Raw genomic sequence first — 14677 nt, forward strand, 5'->3', positions numbered from 1 at the left:
TTCAGATAGGTTGCTGTTTTGACAGAGTTGAGAAAAGTTCTTAATGGAGATAGTTAAAGGGACTCTTGAAAAAAGATTTTAAAAAACTTTCCAATCCTACATCTGCCCCTGAGAACCCATACATTTTTGACCTTTTACAGTCACTTTTTCTTATGTTTTTGTGTGTATTATTTTTTTTCTGTCTCCTTTCTTGCTGTGTGAAAGAAGTACACAAGCCCAGGAAACTAATTATACTGGGAAGTGGTGTAAGTAACTATCCACCATGTACTGTCTAATGCAAAGTAAGCAAACTTTATTTAAAAAAAAAAAAGACAAAGCAACTCTTTGAAATTTAAGTGATTTTATGTGTTTAGTATAACAATTGACAGGTGAAACACTGCAGACAATTGTGACTTTGTTGTTGTTGACTGTTTCTTTTGAGGCTTCATCTTAAAACTAGTATTTAGTTTTTCTAAATTTTTTTTAACCAGGATTTTTAAAAAGTAGAGACCGTGCCTACACAAAGTTCTACATGCTTCTAACCAAAACACAGATATTTAGCCGCTTCATAGAAGAGTGCAGTTTTGTGAGTGACAAGGATACCAGCTTGGCATTTTTTGATGACTGCATAGAAAAGGTGAACAATTGTATTTCATTCTTTTTTAAAAAGTATTTGTGCTGCTGTTAATTGTGCCTTCATGTCTGTGGCTTTTAGTCATAAAAAGTGGAGCAGCAGCAGCTGTTGTGAGATAATGGAGTTCGCTGCAGTTATCATTCAGAGTCATTTTCCTCTTCATCTTGTTGCATGTTCATCTTCTTTTTGGTTAGTGTTGGAAACTTGCAGTGGGCTCCCATAACTTCTCCAATTAAAAGGTACACAGTGTGACGTTTCAGTGATTCACGTAAAGAAAAACGGAGACTGCTCTGAGTACATGGCATGCCATTTCCACCCTGCTCCTCTCATACCTCCATCAAGTGCATTCTAAATATTCACCTGTCTGTCAGACTCTAATCCCTAACCATCCACTCCACTTGTCATGCTTCACCCCAAATTTTCATTTAGCTGTCATTAGAATGTAAATGTATTTATAAAGTAGCAACATGTGTGCCAAACACAACTGCTCAGACTTTTGTTTTTGCATCCCTTCCTCCCAACATATTTTTTTTTATGTGTGGTGTCTGTGTAGATGATCTTGATGGGGCAGGGACCTTTCCATCTTGTCTGTAAAAGCAACTGGTGCTATATAGATGGTTTTGGAATAATTTCCAAGTCCCATCCATGTTTAAAATATAATCCATTCCCAGGGTGTAATTCCAGTCCAAATGGACAGTGATTTGGTACATCTTAATCTGTAAAAGGCCAAGTGCATAATTTACAATAAACTAGATGATCAATAATTAAGGCATTTATTTACCTGTGTGTACGTGTGTGCTTTTTATTAAAATAGTATCTTGGTTTTGGTAGTATCTTGGTTTCTGGCTCAATTTTTTAGGATCCTGGAATGAATCTTTTGCTCCTAACTATTGAATTAATGTATTTTATGGTAGGAAGACACTATTTTCTTGGAGATAATATAACCCTAAACTAAATTAAAGGAAGCAAAGTTTCTTTTTCTAGAATTAGGATTGCTTATTTAGTCCGCTCACGTGACCAACCTGAAGCTTGTTGAGACAGCCTGCTCCTTTAGCTTTTAGTAAAAGGAAGGAGTATTTGTAATGGAGATTATTTGCATTCAAAATAATATGACAGTGTAATTTGATCATCTTGGTGACACAATAGAGGAAACAACTTCAATGAAAATATGTATATGTAAAAATACTTAGTTTGTTGTTTTACAAGAAGCTCTAACTCTAACTTTTTCCTCTTTCTAGCTTTTTCCTGATAAAGGAACAGAAAAGGGAGAGAAGGTACAGGTCTCCTTTATATTTGCTTTCAGGGGTTTCTGATTGCAAAGTAGAAGTGAAAATATAATGAGTGGGAGTGGAGTTTGAATATGTAGAAGAACTATTACTAATGTTGAAACTGGTGTTTTGTCCTGATACTGATTTGCAGGTTGATGTAGATTCTGCAGAAGATACACGGTTAATTGAGCTTGATGAGTCACAGAAGAGTGAACACACAGTGTTTATAATGCCACCAGAGCCTCCCCCTGATGATGGACAGGCCCGAGCACCTAAGTACAGGTATATTGCAAACTAACAGGCTAAGCTGAGGCTCTAGAAAACTAATGAGTCAAGTGAAATGGGGACTTATCCCTTCAAACATGAGCGCAAATAGCTATTGCATCTTGCTTTAAGCCCCTACCTAAACTTGAAGTATTTTAGGTATAAAAAGGACACTGACAACTTGAATTCTGGTCAGTTTCTGCAGTCTGATAGTTTCTTTCTTTCTTTTTTTTCTTCTTTTAAATACAGCTACTGATCACCACCTGGGAATCCTTATTTCTAATTACATTTCTTTATACATGTTCCATGTTTTCCTCCCCTGCTGATGCTGTGTGCATATCACACCAACTGCAGTGGAGTATGCTTGTTTCAGTCAGGGTAGCTAGTGAAACTGCACAAGATCACTGAGCCCCTGCTGTGAGTACACACCATAGACTACCAGCAAGGGATCTGTCCCTTTGGATGCCCTGTGCTCTTTAACTGGATCCCACGGGTCCAAAGGGTGATAGAACCTGCTCCTCTCTTCCCACTGTGGCTATTCTGCCACCCCCAGTCCTCTGGAAGGATCTGTGGCAGGAGATGCCTAATTCTCCTGTCTTCCCTGCCCTGTGAAATGTTTGGAGGTTTCAGGGTTGCTCCTGCTTCCAGCTTCTCTCTCCTGACTCTACTAGCCACTTGTTGACTCACTGGTCTCCTGTCTCTGCTGGGCTCATGGATCAAAGGAGAGTCCTTCTGATATCTTCTCCCTAACCTTCTCTCAACTGGAAGAGCCTTCCTGTCCTTCCACTCACTCCCATTTTGTGGGTTCTTTACAAAACATTCTTTGATCTCAGTGTGCTGAAGCCTTCAGCTTGCAGGTAGAAGGCCTTTGCACCAAGTATATAAAGTTGGAGCAGAACATTTGGAGATTTGGAAATTTAAATATGACACTTAACATTTTTTTGTAGCTATAAAAAGTTCCCGAGCCTAGATTTTGAGCTCTTCGACAGGCCACAGGAGCTCAAGCTTTCGTTCAGCAGGCACCCAGCTGGAGGGAACATTTCAAATAGTCCAGCACTCATGGCAAAGAGGACAAAACAGGTTAGTTTTTAACTAGCACTGCCTTTATATAATATAGTGTGTGTGAGCATCAAAAACTACGTAGGTGTTGGGTAGAATTATTACCACCCATTTATGCTAGGAGTTAGTGTGGTGTTTAAATAATAATAGATATTGTAACTTTGAAAACAGATGTACGTGTAGAGGAACGAATCAAAATAAATATGAATTTAGAGGCAGTGCTTCCTGTACCTAAGGCTGTACTTCAGAGCCAGACATGTTGGTGTTTATGGTATAATACATGCTATAACAAAGAAGGTTGGAGCAGAGTTGCAATGGGATTAGTATGCATTCTCTTCCCCGTGATTACCTTATGACGAGCTCTACAGAAGGGAGACTCTGATGAGAAATGCAGCTTAATGTTCATGGTTTGCATGGTTTCCTCCAGGGTAATGAGCTGCAGCATCCAGTTTTAAAAAAGCTAGTATCTGTTTAAAAGAAACTTATCCTCCAAATTTAAGCTATTCTGTATTTTGTGTGTGTTTATATCCTTTTTGTTTTCTGCCTTTTACAGGAGATAAAAACAGCCCATAAATTAGCCAAGAAGTATTACACAAACCCACCACTGTGGGCTAAGTGCCTCTTCAGTCACTGTTATAGCCTATGGTTCATTTGTCTGCCAGCCTACATCAGAGTTTCCCATCCCAAAGTCAGAGCACTGCAACAGGCATATGACATTCTTATAAAAATGAGGAAAACCGAAGTGGAACCACTAGATGAGGCAAGTACAAAGGGGGGGAAAAAAAAGCCCACACCTATTCAATGGGAATTCAGGTACAAGAACATGTTAATCATCAACTGTTAATGTAATGTTTCACTTCTAAGAATAAGTAAAGTTCAAGCTTGCTACCTACCTTACAACTTTTGTTTCTAAACCTTTTTTTTAATTTTATTTTAAATTATGGCATATTGAAAGAATGTGCTGAAAGCTGTGCAGTTAGTTTGGGAAGCTGGAAATTAAAATCAATTTTCAACACTAGCATGCTAGCAAAGGCAGTTGTGCCATAAATTGGAGGGTGAGGGTTATCACCCCTCCTGAGATTATTGGTGCAGAAAGCATCAACCATCCACGTAGGATTCTGCCAGAGCGAGCCATCTTGAAAATAGTATCATATAGCTCTAGTAAATCTGACTATATTTTCAGGTTGTAAGTGTATTGGCAGCATCTGTCGCTGTCCAATGTAGAATTTATTCTACAGGGCAGTACTGGTTCCAGTTGAGTGTGTGTTTTTTGTCCTCAAATGTCTATTTATGAAGTAACTTAAAACCAGGTTATTTCAAATAACGGGACTGTTCTCACTAAAATGTACATTTTGAGTGTTTTTTAATTTGCTGTTTGAAGTAAACTATGTAGAAAGTGTGACCAACATGTCAGACATGGCTGTAAAATAGACTAGTACTATTCTGGGAAACTTGGATGGCTCATATTTTGAAAAAGTCTCTTGATCTAAAGCCTCTTATCTTCAGGCATATAGGAACTACTGATCTGAGTTGAATTTGAACTAGAAATTATTCTGTGACTGCTACTTAGCTTACTTAAAATGAGACTAATGGTCTTGGTACATTCCCAGTGGACGAGTATCTATATCACAAAAACCACTTCCACAGTTGCATTAATTAGTAACCTCATACTGTGCCTCATTAGAGAAACCCAGAGATTTAATGGGCATAGAGGCTGGGTTTCTCTCCCTCCTGATCCAGAGTTGAGACACGTTGGTAGGACAGTGTGGGGAAGCTAGTACTGAGGTTGCCTGTGCTCTACTTGCTCTTTGGTGAGAGCTTCATATACTATTTTTGCTCTAACCCTTACTCTTGCATTTCATTTAACATAAATGTGGATTGCTTTCACTGTTCAGAAAGATATCTGTGCAAAAACAATCATTGCTTTTTTGCTATTTTCTTGCTTTGTGTTTCAGTGTGAAATAAGATTGTTTCCCAACAGGCTGTAATTTACCATAAATAACACTTTGAAAGTTATTTTCACTAATTTCTCTAAAACCACTAAATATGACCAGTTTTAGAATTCAGTGATTGATTGATTTTTGGTAACAATGGCTAGTATTCTGTAGCTTTGCACAGAAATAAGCGTTGTGCAAAGATAATTTTACTATCTCATTTTAGTGAAGGGGGGACCCTTCAGGGCATGGATTGAATTTAATGGGGGTAGATATGTTTGTGATTTTGGGCATACAGATTCTCTCACACCAAATTTTAAAAGGCACAAAAACATTAATTTATTGAAGTCTGAAGCTATGCTAAATTTAAAGGATGATACTGATGCATATTTTTAAAATGTTTTACATTTTTGTGTTACTCACGTCTGAAGCAGGATAAGCCTTAAAACTTGAAAATAGCTTTCCCTATAACTTGTCCTCTTCCGTCTGGCAATCAGATATGTATAATGGAGTAAATGTGAGTATCCTTAGCAGTGTTCCCTGACGCTAACATGACTGTCTTACTGATTAACTTGTGCTCCCTTTCCTGGCCTTTGAGGATTCTATATTGAATAGTTGCTTTTGTGTGCCTTTTCTCTCTTGCGGATTTCAACACTTGTAAAATAGGTCATGTTTTGGTGCCTAATTTTGTTTCAGAATATTCCTTAAAATTGACCATGTTATGGGTTTCTCAATCTTATCAGGTGTGCTACAGAGTTGTAATGCAACTCTGCGGACTTTGTGGTCATCCTGTTCAGGCTGTGAGAGTCCTATTTGAAATGAAAAATGCTGGCGTACAGCCGAATGCGATCACCTATGGTTATTATAACAAGGTAAGAGATCTCTTAATGAAGCTGGGGCAGGTAAGCAGTCACTTACTTGTCATTGTTGTCACTCTCATTGTCTTTGTCGTGTCTTCCTCAGGTGCATTGTGGAGGCTGATAATCTTTAATGGTTTTCATGTAGATCTTTTTGCTTTGTTTATTGGCTGGCTACCTGATTGGGTTTGCTGGATACACAGACTTAAAATTTACTTATTTTCATGGCTCTGTCCTTATTTCACTTTTTTACATTTTTCTGTATGTATATATGTCTGAGAGCTCTCTGTCTGAGCTGGTTAACCAAATATACTGTCGAAATTTAACTGTGGTCTCTTCCAATTTTTACCATACTTAAGTCTTGGAACAGGCCCATAATTAGGGTATATGGCTGAGGGTGAGGGATCGAAGAGGTGGTGAACCTGGGAGTAGACACCTGGCAGTAACCTCTTCTCCTCTTCCCTCCCTCTCTCCCCCCCCCCCTCATCCCCCCAATACACAAACAATCGAGTCAAATTGTATGTTGTAACTCTGTGGACACCAGTCTGCTGTCACCTAATTCTGTGACACTTCAGGTAGAATTGCTTACCTCCTTTTTGGTGAAGGGCTCAGTTGTGGATCTCTCAAAGTAGCAGAAGCTGAGCGGAATGTCTCAGTGCAAGTAAACCACTCCAGCTGAAGTCTGTGGGAGCGGAGGGCTTAGTGGGGCTCTTGTTGGTACTGCATTGTAAATAACAAATATGCATTCCACGGTCTATTTAAATCATGCTTTTCACAATCGAATGTTAGTCATTCAAGACTGGTGCTCTACACACAACCTTGAGACCAGGGGAGAAGGGCTTTTTAAAAAAAAAATCAGTTTTAAAATGTTTGCATTTCACATCTTAAAAGAGAGCAGTTTTTCTGTAGCGGGTAAGAGAGGACAAGCTTACTGACTAAGCAGTTACTACCAGAATGCCTTTGATTTTGCAGGCAGTTTTGGAGAGTCATTGGCCTAGCAGTAACCGCAGTGGTATCTTTCTGTGGACGAAGGTACAGAATGTGGTCCGTGGTGTAGCACAATTTCGGCAATGTCTAAAAAAAGCAACAAGGAGCTCACAGGTGTCTGTGATATCAGGTAATGTATAAATAGTGACTGAAATGGGCTCACTTCTGCTGAACTAGGATAGGATGTGCACGCTAACGACTGCTGTGAGCATGATTGTGTGTGTGTGTGTGTGTTCTAAATGCTTCCAAGTCAGGAATGTTTTTTTCAAGTGCAGAAAAATAGACTGCTGCCAAGTTCATGCTCAGTGGTATGAGGGGGTGTCTTGCACTGAGAACTAAATTGCTTTGATCTCTTACTCTATGGCCTAATTATATTTATGGAACTGTAAGTATCTGCTGTGAGCTGGAAAGGTTTGATTGACTTTTTATTTAAAGTTTGACAAGTTTTCAAACCCTTTCTTTACTAACTGGCTCTTGTTCATATCTCTAGCTCCTCGGAATGCCACGGGTGGAAGTGATGGGGACACGGTGAGCCATGGTAGCGTGGATAGCTCTAATGATGCTAACAGTGGGGAGCACACACTCTTCGTCAGAGACTTAGTCAGGCTTGATTCCATTGATAATCACTCTAGCACAGGTACTAGAGTCTGCTGGGTTTCACTACTAACAGTTCCACCGACAGCAAACTTCTCTGTCCTCTCCTGTTGATTCTTTTCCCCTTAAACACTTTCCTCCTCTTCCTGAGGTTGTGCGTTATGAATGGCTGAATCAATATACTTGTAGAAAAGGAAGTATACAGTAGTTGCAGGATATTCCTCTTTATTGCATATTGGTACTCCATGCTCAATGTAGAGTAAACCACGACAGAATGACTAACTCTTTAAACTTATTTTTTGTACTTGTATTGCTGGTGAAGCAGTCATATGGTCCATATTTTAATTTTGTGACTTTTTTTTAAGAGAAATCTCCAAGCCTTTAATTATGAGCATTAGCAATTCTTGTTGGCAATTACTCATGCACACTAATAATAAAATTTACTGGACTAAAATAAACTGTGTGTGTAAACTCTCATTTGTGTTTACAAGTGAGGGTGAAAAAGTTGCTCACACATAACTGCAGACCATTGTTTTCAAATCTCTCTTTAATATTAATTGAGGGTAATTAAAATTCCAGGATCTGGTATGTATGTTTGATCACTGTAGTGCATACTTTTCACATAACAGTTTGCAAACTGCTACCATGGTTTGCAGAACTTAAGAATTAAAATTGTAAATTATCTGAACTTTATCATACATGTAATCTTTGGGAGAGTACTTGAGACTTCAAATACTTTTGAAAAGCCAGAGAGAAGTTCTGCACTTAATATGGTGTGTACTCTTAACAGACAAATTAGGATGAAATAATTCACCCCCAGAAAATTACCTGAGGTGACAGGTTATAGTTCTTCCTTACTGTAAATCTGATTATACCCCAGACCATAATTCAACTAAACCTCCTATATATTCGTGCATCACAGGACCTATTGTGCATATGGTTGTCGCACACCCTTTTTTCATTTATTAATATCTTGAATCTTCCTTTAAAGAGAACTTGAGACTGATTCCTGAGCTGCACCTGATGTACTTGTCTAGATGACTGAATTTTCCTTCTCTCTGCTCTTTGTTACTCTGCTTCTTGCTCTGCGCTCTCTTGGTGCTGCATTTGTCCTTGACTGTCATGGTGTGGGGTGCAGACTTGTGTGGTGTGAAGCCTTGGATGCACATGTGCATTAATTCTGCCTTTTGAGTGTTACTGCTGCAGGTAAATTTCCCATTTATTGATAGGATATTTTCACTGATGTGCAAGGAGGGTATGGGGGGAGATTTCTACATCGCTAAAGTTGTGATAGAAGAAAATAAAGATCAAAGGATGCCTGACGTTCTTGCTTATCAAGTTGTTTGTAGAATAGATCCAAAACATGAATTAATTGTTAGTGACTTGGGCTTTTTTTTTTTTTTTTAACTCTTATCAATGCTATTCTCCATGTATGTTCTATGGAGATAACATGAAAGGTATAGTCTTATATCAGGCATTCAGAGCAAGTTTGTTGTTCAGCTTTGTAACTAAGGAGCCATGCGAAATTTCTTTGGTACTTGAGGGTAATTTGCATTGTACTTCTGTGTTTTGAAACAACCTCATGTATCCAAAGACTTGCTAATAAGCAGGTTTAGGAAATAGATCTCAACATGCTGTATGTTATGCTATGGAATGAGTCCCATCTGTTCTCCGTTAACACTATTTCCATCATAAAAGTTCCTTTTTTGGGTGCAAAAAGAGCACAGATGTTATGATAGCTGAGTTTTGGGTTTCTATAAAGTTGACGAGCTGTCTAGGCTGAACACTTTATAGTAACAAGGTGGGTGAGGTAATATCTTTTTTTTTTTTTTTTTTTTTTTTTATTGGACCAACTTTTGTTAGTGAGAGAGACAAGCTTTCGAAGTATACAGATCTTTTTTTCAGGCCTGGAAAAGGTGCTGAGTATGTCAAGCTAAATACAAGATCAGACACAGAGTTTAGCATAGGTAGTTAGCATATATATTATAAGGGATCAAGGTGGAGTGGCCCATTAAAATCCCTGTAGTCTAGAACAGAAAGTGGGTAGTGGGTTACAGGTTGTAATAAGCCATACATCCAGTGTCTTTATCAAGACCATGATTTTTAGTGTCTAGCAAAGTTACAAATTTAAGCTCCCAGGCTCGTCTTTTGAAAGTGTTGTGCAGGTTTCCTTTGAGGATTGGACTAATTGCTTTGTGAAAAGTGTGCACTCCCAGGTGATATAGTGTTTGTTGTCATTTTTCTGAGAGTTCATTCCAGAGCAAAGTGATTGTCTGTCTGGTTTCTGTGGCATTTGGTTCTGATTCATGCAGTGTATAAAATTTGTCAGTCATCCTTCGAGAACCTGCCTTTCAAATGAGCTATCATAACATACTGGTGGGGGTACACTTAGCAAATTCTGTAATGTACAAGTCATTTTGAGAGTGTACTATACGTAGTATATTGTAGCAAATAGACTATTAAACCTAAAATAGGCTTTTTCATTCCTGTCTTTGCTATTGTTTTCTGCTTTTACCATTACCAATTAAATACTGTGTGTGTGTTTTGTGTGCTAGGCATTGGTGATCTCCTGACTCAATTTCTTTTTTTAGCAAAACTAGATGTAGCACAAACAAGTTGCACTTAAATATCTTAACATGCAAGAGAATTTCTCAGTTTAAAACAGAAAACAGTTAACTACTTGCTTGTATTCTTTTCAACAGGGGGTCAGTCAGACCAAGGCTATGGATCCAAGGATGAACTCATAAGGGATGATGGAGATAATCTTGCAGCTGAGACACTAGCAGAAAAAGATTCTTCTTGTAAAATAGAAGACCTAACAGGAGGTCAAGTATTTAGATATACATTGATAAGGGTTTCTTTTAAATTTGTCCAATCCATTTAAAACATTCACAAAATTACAGTCACCACATGATTGTCTTTTATTATTCTTTCTTGTTTAATTGATCCCTTGGATAGGAAATAAAGTACAGCTATATCATATCTGAGTTGCTGGCTTGAATCCAATCCGTGTCAGTAATGACCACAAACCACCATTTGTTAAATAACTGTTCTGTGGCTAAGTCCAGTTCCTATATCACATTTGGCACTCTTATCTGTAGAGAAGCAAAGCACAGCATGGGTGTGGAGATGATTCTTCTGGTTTCACCCTGTGTCAGGGCTCATAGTTAAGGCTATGTTTATGTTATGGATGTCATGAAGTCTGTTTGAGCCCCAGGGGCTCTCAGAATTCTGGAGCTGACAGCCAGTGGGACCCTGGCAGGGTTCCAGCAAAAGGAGACAGCAGCGACAAGAGATGGAGGCCCTGAAAAGTTCCAGCACAGATGACAGACCTCTGAGGGGGCCCTCCTCAGGGTTCCAGCGACAGGCGACAGCCTCGCATGGTGAGAGGGGGACGCCTCGGGTGAGCGGCTTGGGTGTCTCGTTTTCTCTTTGGGAAATATGGTCACCCTGCAGCTCCCAGCCGCCCTGGGCTGAGGGGGAACCCCAAAGCTCCCAGCCACCACGGTGGTGGGGCAAACCATGGAGCCGCAGCAGCAAAAGTCACAGACAGGTCATGGCTTCCATGAATTTTTGTTTATTGCCTATGATCTGTCCGTGACCTTTACTAAAAAAATAACCATGACAAAATCTTAGCCTTACTCATAGTCATAGAATTTAAGGCCAGAAGGGTTCCCAGATCATCTGGTTTAACCTCTTGTATATCCCAGCCCACCAATACCACTCAGTACCTCCAAACTAAACCCAACAACTGAAATGAGACTGAAATATTACAATCCTCAGAAGTCTTACCCATTGATACATCTCCAATAATAGTTAAGCTTGTGCTGTCATTGCCATGTTACTCTACTTTGTGAGCAGAGAACATCAGGATTATCAGTCTAGCAGTTCCCTCCAGCACTAAATTCATTTTAAAAAGAAATATATTTAAAGCTGCCATATTTGATAAAATGCCATGGCAGAATGCATGTGACTTGACCCAGGCTCCACTGCTCTTTATAAAGCTTCTAGACCATTCACGTTGGTATGCAAGTGCTTATCAGTATTGATGGATATACTTAGGGCATGTCTACACTACAAACTTAACTTAACTTGATCTATTTTAGGTCAACTTACAGCCACTGCAGTGGTTCGTGTCCGCACTGCTCTCCTGTGGGTGGTACACATCCTCACCAGGAGTGCTTCTACTGACTTAAGAGGGGCAGTATGGAGGGCTGAGAGCCTGGGCTCTCAGCTACATACCCACCAGGAGCCCAGCTGCCTCCCTCCCCTCTGGCTCTCTGCTGGGAGCCCGGGTGGCAGCTGAGCTCTAGCTAGAACCCCTGACCTACTCTGGGGTGACGGGTCCCATCTATAAGCCCAGCTTCCTTGTCAATTTCATGGCTCCAGCCAATGTAGGTAGCCCGCAGTGTATCGTCCTGATTACACCAACCTAAGTCCTATGCCTCCCGTGGAGGTGGAGTTATGATGTCAGTGTAGGAGGGCACTTACATTGGCAGGAGCAAGGCTGTAGTGTAGATACTGACATAATAAGGTCAACATGAGCTGTCTTATATCAACCTAACTCTGTAGTGTAAACCAGGCCTTGATATCTAGCATGATAACCTTCTAGATTATTCTATGCAAGACTAGAATCGATAGCCCACTTCTTAAAACTAATATTGCCTTTCATCTTCAAAGTGATTTATAAACATTAATCCTCACAACACCCCAGACAAGTAGTTGTTCCCTAAGCTAAATGATTCGCTCATGATGCGGTCCCCTGGATTGGCCAATAGAGTAGAATTTAAGAGACCTGGGTTCTAGTCCCAATTCTCTCATTGACCTGCTTTGTGACCTTGGAGAACTCTTGTCTTGTCTACTTAGATTTTAAGCTCTTGCCTGCAGTATCTGCCTCTTACTATGCGTTTGTAAAGGCGTAGTACAATGGGGCCCTAATTTCAGTTGTGGTCTCTGATGCTACCATAATACAAATTAGGCGTAGTAGTACTAACGCGGATGGAATCTGAGTTAGTGAGCTCTAGAATCTTAATTCTAGCTCCCTGTCCTGTGCTTAACCATGCTTCTCATGGAAGCCTACCATATAGGTCCAAGGTAACTTGATGTCCCACTTAGGTATTGCAGTTGCCTTTCAGTGTTGGAGTGCCTCAGAACAACGGCTGATGTTGTCTATGTTAAGAATGGTATCAAGGCACAATAAAAGTGAAGAACCTAATTATCTCTTGGTTTTATGGGTCCTTTTCTTAGTTTTCTGTAGACATTTTCCTTTCCTTTTGAAGAACCATCTATTTTTTTTCTTTTTGAACATATTAAACTGTAGTTATAGGCATACTTTGTGTGCACCTGCTCTTGAATTGAGGCAATTATTGCTGTTCACAACAATATAATCACTTCTACAAAATCCATATATGAAGGTCTGAGAACGTTAGTTCCCTCTTTCGCTCTATGCCGCCTGCAATACTTCATCCACACAGTGCAGCTGGTGAGAGAAAAGCAGTTCTTACAGAGGCAAATCCTGCAGACTGTGGTTTGTATTGAATTAATTGCAAGAAATGCTCAGTGCCTAGAAGGATTGGCATCTGTGGGCACTGTACTAAGAAGAAAACAGCTTGTACATTTTGTCTAAAATGTATCTTCCAAAACTATGCTGTCTAAACAAATAACTTGATCTGCATTATTAAAGATGGGTTTCTCTTACTCTAGAGGTTGGTGGTACTGGTGAAAAGCATCAGCAGAGTGCAGAACCTCACAGTTCAGCAGAACCACCTGCGTGGGGAAGCAGTATTGTGAAAGTTCCATCTGGCATTTTTGATAGCACTGGCAGGAAAAACAGCAGTGGTGAGTTACTGAGTATATTGTTTAACACAACTGTTTATCAGCAAAATTTGCAATTGCCTTTGGTTTCTTGTTGTTTAACTTGGATGTTTGGTAAATGGAATCTTGAACTGATATGATCCCAGGGACAGGACAGTGTAGAGGGGAGTCAGGAGACTTGGGCTGTATTCCTGGCTCTGACACTGACGTGCTGTGCGTCCTTGGGTAAGTCATTTCACTCCTCTGTTTTGTATCTGAAAAATGGCAATATTTGCCTTCCCTTGTAAAGCACTTTGAGATCTATGGATGGAAAACGCTATGTAAGAGGCAATATCGTTGTTGTTACTATTGCTAATTGTTGGTGAATGGTCTTTTGTCCTGACAAGTAGAATTACCAATTACTAGAAGACACCATTTTAACTTTAACATTACTATCTGGGATTTGCAGAGATGTAGCACTTATGTCACCTTACTGTGAAGACCCATGGAGTGGACATTTCCTGTCCTGTGATAGGAATACACACTATACTTACTACCTGCTCCCCAGCCTTGATGGCAGGGACAGCTGCAAGAGTCCCAGAGTGCTAGGTCAGCATGTAATTGGTGTGGGAAGATTGACTCAGGCGGTGGTAAAGCACCTCATAAACTTGCTGCATATGACAGCTAAGGGAACTGACAGCTGTTAAAGGAACAGACAGAATCGGTGTGAGATTGAGACACATACAGACCTAAGCACCTTTAAATCACCTAATGGAATCCCATTGAAGTAGTCACTATACCCACTAAGCGGTTGTTACTGCCATTAAGTTTCATTAGGCTTACGTTAATTGTCTGGTTAATCCTGACCGAAGTGGAGTGTACTACAATATTCAGAGGTTTGGTGCTGTCAGTACAAAGGCAACTTTAGGCATAAGCTAAGAAGGATGCTATTAAAGAGGGAATCTGGAGTAGCACTAGGACTACCATGGTGAGTTCATGACAGATCAATCCTGAATTACCCTTCTTCAGTTATGGTGATCCTTTCTCCAAAAGCATGTATCTGTGTTCTTGACACATGCAGTAGATAGATGTCTTTGGGACTTAAATGCTCCACAGAATTATTTGTCCTGCGTGCTTCAGTGTTGTTTTAGAAGCAGTGCCACAGCCAATGCAGATAAACCCCAGTCTTCTGAGAGCTAAAAATATTGGCAATAAACTGAACATAGAGAGGGTAGAGTCCACCCTTTCTGGGAAAAGAAATGATGGAAAGTGAAGCAGGTGGACCACTGAGCTTGGTGGAAAGAGGGA

The 14677-nt window shown here is 39.9% G+C and overlaps 1 protein-coding gene across 3 annotated transcripts in view; it reads left to right on the forward strand.

Moving 5' to 3' along the window:
• The window catches only part of DENND4C (DENN domain containing 4C), a 115549-nt gene that overhangs the window by 74465 nt on the left and 26407 nt on the right, over window positions 1–14677 (forward strand). For 2 of the 3 annotated variants that reach the window (XM_038401203.2, XM_038401204.2), the window contains exons 13-22: window positions 471–616; window positions 1852–1887; window positions 2033–2163; window positions 3093–3225; window positions 3758–3964; window positions 5882–6010; window positions 6968–7112; window positions 7473–7619; window positions 10279–10401; window positions 13280–13414. In XM_038401203.2, the coding sequence (XP_038257131.1) occupies window positions 471–616; window positions 1852–1887; window positions 2033–2163; window positions 3093–3225; window positions 3758–3964; window positions 5882–6010; window positions 6968–7112; window positions 7473–7619; window positions 10279–10401; window positions 13280–13414 (1332 nt within the window). The remainder of the gene's footprint in view (window positions 1–470; window positions 617–1851; window positions 1888–2032; window positions 2164–3092; window positions 3226–3757; window positions 3965–5881; window positions 6011–6967; window positions 7113–7472; window positions 7620–10278; window positions 10402–13279; window positions 13415–14677) is intronic. The other variant, XM_038401206.2, reaches the window with a different exon arrangement.

Source organism: Dermochelys coriacea, chromosome 5 (genome assembly GCF_009764565.3).
Source record: "Dermochelys coriacea isolate rDerCor1 chromosome 5, rDerCor1.pri.v4, whole genome shotgun sequence".
NCBI lineage: Eukaryota > Metazoa > Chordata > Testudines > Dermochelyidae > Dermochelys > Dermochelys coriacea.